The 6514-nt window shown below is 30.9% G+C and overlaps 2 protein-coding genes across 4 annotated transcripts in view; one reads left to right on the top strand and one right to left on the bottom strand.

Moving 5' to 3' along the window:
- Nucleotides 1-663: 663 nt before the first annotated feature.
- Nucleotides 664-5321, bottom strand: LOC106125506 (uncharacterized). 3 transcript variants are annotated; one of them, XR_001228270.1, is made up of 7 exons: nt 4756-5321; nt 4325-4514; nt 3783-3860; nt 3428-3545; nt 1845-1963; nt 1422-1558; nt 664-1033 (listed from the first exon to the last, which is right to left on the bottom strand). XR_001228270.1 is itself a non-coding variant. In XM_013322739.1 (7 exons), exons 1-7 carry the CDS (start codon nt 4879-4881, stop codon nt 836-838), a joined length of 1164 nt encoding a protein of 387 aa, XP_013178193.1. In that variant the 5' UTR covers nt 4882-5320; the 3' UTR covers nt 664-835. The 3 variants fall into 3 exon arrangements, 1 of the variants encoding a protein (XP_013178193.1); XR_001228271.1 differs by having other exon boundaries at nt 1845-1924; XM_013322739.1 differs by lacking the exon at nt 1845-1963 and adding an exon at nt 2977-3293 and having other exon boundaries at nt 4756-5320.
- A 145-nt stretch (nt 5322-5466) lies between these two features.
- The window catches only part of LOC106125484 (pre-mRNA-splicing factor ISY1 homolog), a 4762-nt gene continuing 3714 nt past the window's right edge, over nt 5467-6514 (top strand). The window contains exons 1-3 of the mRNA XM_013322710.1: nt 5467-5763; nt 5968-5990; nt 6411-6473. Of these exons, the coding sequence (XP_013178164.1) occupies nt 5761-5763; nt 5968-5990; nt 6411-6473 (89 nt within the window). The 5' untranslated portion in view covers nt 5467-5760. The remainder of the gene's footprint in view (nt 5764-5967; nt 5991-6410; nt 6474-6514) is intronic.

Below are 6514 nucleotides of genomic sequence, written 5' to 3'. Positions count from 1 at the left end.
AGTACAAATGTTTATTGTTGTTTATGTGATCAAATTCGAGATACAATCAATTTCTATAATTACTGCTGTATTTCATTTTTAATAAAAATATTCTATAATTTCTTCTCATTAAAATATCCTGGAGTTAGAAACGAAAATTAGAAAAAAAAAAATAATTAAAGAGGATAGTGGAATAACGACTGCTATTGACAGTTTCATGAAAGTATTAAAAACTAGCTGTCGCCCGCGACTACGTCCGCGTGGAATTAAAAAAGAACTATTAGTAGCCTATGTATCTTTCTAGACTATGTTTTACATCTATGTCAAATTTCATCGAGATCCGTTCAGCCGTTCTGGAGATAGCTTCAAACAAACATCCATCCATCTAAACCAGTTGTTCCCAAACTTATTTTGTCTACTGCCCTCTTTAAGAATAAATATTTTACATATTTAAAAATCACTATAACTTCAAATTAAATTAATTAATTATTGTGACCCATATATGTGTATTAACGGAGAATTCCAAACGAAACTTTTACTATAACCCGCAACTTGAGACCTGCGCCCACAAGGGGGCGTTATCGCCCACTTTGGGAAAGACTGTTCTAAACATTTGCATGTATAATATTAGAAAGAAGTAAGATAAATAAAACACCACAAATAAAACAACAATCATTTCTTTAATACACAAAAAATACGCACATTTATTTTTGGTTTTAACATGACTATTTTTCTTTTAAAATAATAAATACACTTATATGGCAAATCGTAGACTATCCCTACGACAATATAACAACATTCAATATATACCTAATTTCCACGTAAAAAGTTGAAGAAGATAATTCAACTTTTCTCATTAATCATTGTAAGTGACTATTACTTTTATGGTCTGATGTTGAGTTGCTATAAACAAATAGTGCGACTCTTTCGCTTCATAAACCTCTATCGCCTTGATCGCGACATCCAAAAATCCATCCAAAATGAGATCCTTAATATTAAATGTAAAAAGTGGTTCTTTTGTACTCAACAATTTCTCTTGTAAATAAGCACGTACCTGAGGAGAATAAAATTCAATTACCGTTGTTTTCTGAGACCAAAATGCTCTGCAAAAAACACATCGTCATCCCTGTCATTATCTTTCACAAAACAGATATTATATGTTTTAAACGGGGATTTTAGTCTCAGAAACCCACGGTAAAACAAATAATTGTAAGTAAACTCAGATCTTAACGAGTGACTTGAGCCTATTGTTTTCGAGTCACTGGATTCTGTGTCATTAAATTTCTCAGGTGTCCTCCTTAAAGATATGTGCAGATTGCATCACAATGTTTTCCTACACCTTAATGTTACTAAAAAATCAAATATTCACCAACAAGCTGTAATAAAATGAAGCTTTCTGAATTCCAATTATGCTCAACTCCGGAGAATTAAAACATACTCACCTCTCCATCTTCATATCCTAAAAGCAGGATATCACCATACGGAGTAACACAAGTCATTCCAGAACATTCCACGACTATTTCTTCCGTATCATCAATAAAAGACACTGCCATTGTTTTTGATCCGTCCTTACTGCTGACTGGGATTTTATTCATTTGAATTATAATATACATAGAAAGAACTTCAATTCAATGGCTGAAGCTAAACTAACTACAATTTAAGAACAGATGTTTAAAGCTAATGTCTAAGCATGTTCTGTGTTCTATTGTGTTACTAAATAAAATAAAAAAATTATAAAATTAAATCAATTCCTACTTAAATCATCAAAATAAAACAAAACAATAAAACAAATAATGAAATGTACCAAAATTAAATATCTTTTATCATTTTTTTTAATAATATTGAATTTTAAATAAAACACTCACCACAATAACACTATGCTTTAGAAACAAGCACATTATTGAAGGTTTATAAAAAATGTGGTGCTATTTGTCAATAGATGTCTCTGTGAAGTACCGGGTAAATTCCATTAGTATCACAATACCTTTAAATTTCAAAAGGTAAACTTCATTATAACAAGTATTTTTGCTACAAATCGATCCTAAGGAATCGTTGTGTGTAAAATGAATTAACCTATTTCCATCCACTTTAATCATACTAAATGAATTACGTGGATCTATTATAAAACAAATGAACAACATTCATAAAATAAAAAAAAATATCTATAAATCTGCAAAACAGTGTGAATAAACTTACCTAACAAAAAAAACTTAAAACAGTGTTGCAATTATATTTTAGTTTAAAAATATTGTTAATGGTTTTATTGCACTGATATTAAACATTACCAAAAATAATGATTATTGAAATATGAGTTTAGTTCCAGTGTCAATTCAATTTACCGTGTGTTTCTGAGACCAAATACCAAGTTTAAAAACATATTGTTATCTCTGTTTTGTCACAGATGATACACAGGGATGTTTTATACAGAGATTTTGGTGTTAGAAACCTACGGTTACTCTATTTCTGAGGATATTAGGAAATACACATACAATACAACCTTAGCCCCCCCTCAAAAAGTTACAATAAACATATATTAGGGAAAAAAAACTGCCAGCTGATATTTTTTTATAATTTACGTGCACTTTTGTATTTGAAACAAACGTGAGTGTTAACGCGAGCAGATAAATATGTGAGTTCGAGTGTGTGTATGAGAATGTATGCGAGTGAGCGGATGTTATGTGCAAATATGGTACACAGAGTGAATAGCCAGAGCGAAGCACGAAAATTCGTAATAACGTCTTGATAACGTCATTAATAAACTTTGTATTAAATTTGTGCAGCGCCCCTACCGGGCTTAAAGTATACCAAAAAAATCTCATAATTCTGACATATTTAGTTGATGAGTTTACGAAGGAGCGTGTTGCAAATATTCGTGCTAGGCCCTGTTATGTTGGAAAGTACGTGCACACACGCATGGTTGTGTTCGTGCGCAACATAGTACATAAATACGAGTATATATGTAGCTAAGCGTTATGTTTAGTTAATTAGACCACTCACCATTATGAATAACACTGAACTTTTGAAACATGCACACAACTAGTGGGCTATTGTTACGCGGGAAAACGATTTGCCCCACCGTTTTACCTAAGAAATCCATATCCTTTAACCTTATTATTCTTCCACCTTTATTTACCACGTAAACAATATCATTATCAATGTTTGCGCTACAGATAGTTCCAAGGGTATTGTACAGACGGAGCGAGGCTGCTTTTTTAAATCTAATCGATGGATCAATTGGCACAATGGAACAACAGCATTTTATAATGCTGAATATATGCGACGCATCTGTTACTAAACAGTGGTCATTTATAATTCTGCAAAATGACATTGACTTTGTGGATAAGTTTAATATGATACAGACATAAAAAGATGATGATATGAAATGAGGGTGTTCAAAGATCACCAAACATATTTACATCACATTGAATTTAAAGGAAACAATACTTACGTGAAATCACAACATGGAACACAAAAAACTTTTTGCCGCAGTCCTATTTTAAGACACAGTGAATTTTTGTGATCTAATTTTCCTGTTATACAATGAGTTTGTTGATAGTTTAAAACATCTAAAATTATAAATGAAATTAGACATTGAATTAATAATATATATAGGATAGGATACAAATTATTAACTGTGGGTTTCTGAGACCAAAATCCAAATAAAACATATTGTTATCTCTGTTATTTCAAAGGTGATAGACAAGGACAACTATATGTTTATTTATTTATTTAACTATAATTTTTAAACAGAGGTTTTGATGTAAGATAACCCATAGTTAGCGAAAAAATTTAAATGTACTTACTCTTTTCTATCAAACTTCCTTCTAATGTATCAACTTTGTATTGCATCATACCAGAATCAAAGGTAATAAATATATTATCTGAAAAATGAAAATGACACATTTAAAAAATACTATTATTATTTTATTATTGTTATGGCACAATTTTATTTTCTTTTACTAAAATAAAGAAGCAACCACTACCCATAGACATCTTCAATAAGTTGTTGAAGTGTTTCCTAAACTGATCAATATAAATGAATAGGTGATTTCTTGGAAATTATTGCTTTTGCTTCCTTATTTAAAAGTGCTATTTAAGATAATGAGACTCACTGAGTGAGATAATTACTGCTATCATCATCAAGATGGTGTAACTTAAATAAACACAAAATGCTATATCCTATAGGCAGTCCATTTTTAGATTTCAGTGGTTACTTTCCTTAAATTGATGAGGGAGGAGACACAGAAAAAGGGGCATTTTCCCTTTCCCATCCCCTTCTGTTGAATTTTTTTTATGATTGCTTATAAAATAAGTTGACATAAAATATCTTATACAAAGAAATTACCTTCAAACACATGCATGTGCTTAAACTGTTTTAATTCCAAAATTGTATCAAGTTGAAGATGAATATTCCTATTATTCCATAGCTGGTAATTAAAGTATAGGTCTCTCCAAGGAAGAATAGACCTCTGTTTAAATGCAATACCTTTTTTGTACATGGCCAGTTGTGCTAGGTCAGGCCATATTCCTTTAACCTAATATATAAACAGTTTGAATTCAATGTTTAAATCAATAAAATTACAAGTCCTTCTTTAAGAAAAGCTAGGTTTATACAACTAAACATATTATAATACACAAATTATAGTAAACATTCTAAGAAAATTACAAGTTTAAAAAAATTTAAATTTTAAGGAAGCAAGAAAAGTATAAAATGGTTTGTTAAAGTTAAAGAAAGGAATTTAAAACACAGTTTCAATAGCTTTGTAATATACCTACTCCTGCATAATAATCCACTATGTCTCTCCAAGACTTGCATACAGAGAGACAAATCGCAAGAGATTTGTAATCCAGGTATTTAAAAATCAATAAAATGATATCCGGCGAACATGTTGACCAATCCATGTTGGAATAAAAACGCTTCAAGTGCTGACGTTGGCTTTTGTATACCGCAACTACCGTACCACGCCTTGTTTCTTCTTATAGGTAATTTAGCAAGTTGAGGACTTTTAGCGATGTAAAGTTGGTGTTGAATTTCTATCGTTGTATATTTTTAATTATAATCATACTTCAGACATGTTGATATTCCGGAATTTTGTATGGTACAAATCCACTTTGTTCTTTCAATACGAAATGCGCAATAATGTTGTTTTACACCGACGAATACTTGTTTTCCCATCTTCTATTATTTTATGCTCTTTTTCTTTGATTTGTGCATATTAAAAATGTTGCTCAAACGTCAATTTTGTTTGTTAAACGTCAAAAGGCAAAATACGTCAATGTTTAGCAACAAGCAGCAACAAGCAACAACGTTGTCATTATCATTTTCAGATTTTCAAGACTTCTGGAATTGATTTGTCCATGGTCACATTTTTGGTTTTCTCAAAGGCTACCAAAGAGTATAGTAAGCATACGATAGAAAAAGGCTACTGTACATACTATACTCTTTGGACATGTAACGTCAAAAATAAAAAATGTCAAATAACAAATTGTCATTTTGTGGTTGAAGATTTGGTGGTTATGTTTTCGTTACAAAGTTAATATTGGTGTAAATAAACTATTGGATGACTATATAATATCGCATAAGAATTGAAATAATAAAACTAAGCTTATTACCCACACTTCTTCAAATTACGCACTATCCTAATCAGAATCTTTGTTTTTTATTCCCTTTTCAATTATGGTGGATTACAACTTTTAAAAATAATAAATAAAATCGCACAGACTATCGTTCGTCCTTCATATAGTTAAAACAACTATTAGAATCTTCTATATTCTTTCAAAATGGTAAGTAAAATTTTATACTATTCTTTTACTTTTTTGTTTTTTAAAATTCCTGTTTGATTACCGAAAATGACTGCACTTTTTATAATTTGTAACCATAAAATAATAATTGAGACCGCTAATTTATTACAGTAATTTTTTGACATACTCAAATTCCATGTAATCCTTACTTTCCATATATAACCCTTATTATCTTTTATTTTACAGGCTAGAAATGCAGAAAAGGCTATGTAAGTGTTAACGGGCTTTAACATTAAATTGATTTTGTAACATTGTGTAAATATATAATGTAATTTCATTACTTTGTAAACATTGGAGCGGGTAGCATGTATTTAACCCAATCAGACTGGACCAGACTAAACACAAGATCCATCATCACATTGCAGTGTCCCGATTTTCGGATTTCATATGTGCACATTTCATTTTATTTTTAATTGTAAAAAAATGGTGATGCAACCGGCACATATTTGCACAGTAATTCAATGTTATGTGTGAAGTCAACCAACTGACTTGTTAAGACCACATTTGAGCTGAAAAATAGGATCAGAACCAGAATTATACTTAAATGATGATAACACAGTTAGAAATTAATACAAAAATTTTGTTAACATTACATTAGTATAGCATGTGTCATAAACATTTTTCTTTAGGACGACGTTGGCGCGATGGCGTGCGGCGCAAGTGCAAGAGGCGGGTGGGCAGCGCGAGCGTCGACCGTACCTTGCTTCTGAATGTAATGACTTGCCGCAAGCTG

The sequence above is a fragment of the Papilio xuthus genome, unplaced genomic scaffold (assembly GCF_000836235.2).
Source record: "Papilio xuthus unplaced genomic scaffold, Pxut_1.1 DF825928.1, whole genome shotgun sequence".
Lineage (NCBI taxonomy): Eukaryota > Metazoa > Arthropoda > Insecta > Lepidoptera > Papilionidae > Papilio > Papilio xuthus.
The sequence above is the reverse complement of the archived record's forward strand: the minus strand, read 5'-3'. Positions and strand labels throughout refer to the sequence as shown.

Excerpts from the sequence above, each read along its gene's own strand:
- LOC106125506 (XM_013322739.1), bottom strand. The coding sequence starts at position 4,881 with ATGGATTGGTCAACATGTTCGCCGGATATCATTTTATTGATTTTTAAA. Across the intron at positions 3,546-3,782 it reads AGGAAGTTTGATAGAAAAGA|ATGTTTTAAACTATCAACAA; the intron begins GTAAGTACATTT and ends TTATAATTTTAG. Across the intron at positions 1,034-1,421 it reads TAGGATATGAAGATGGAGAG|GTACGTGCTTATTTACAAGA; the intron begins GTGAGTATGTTT and ends TATTCTCCTCAG.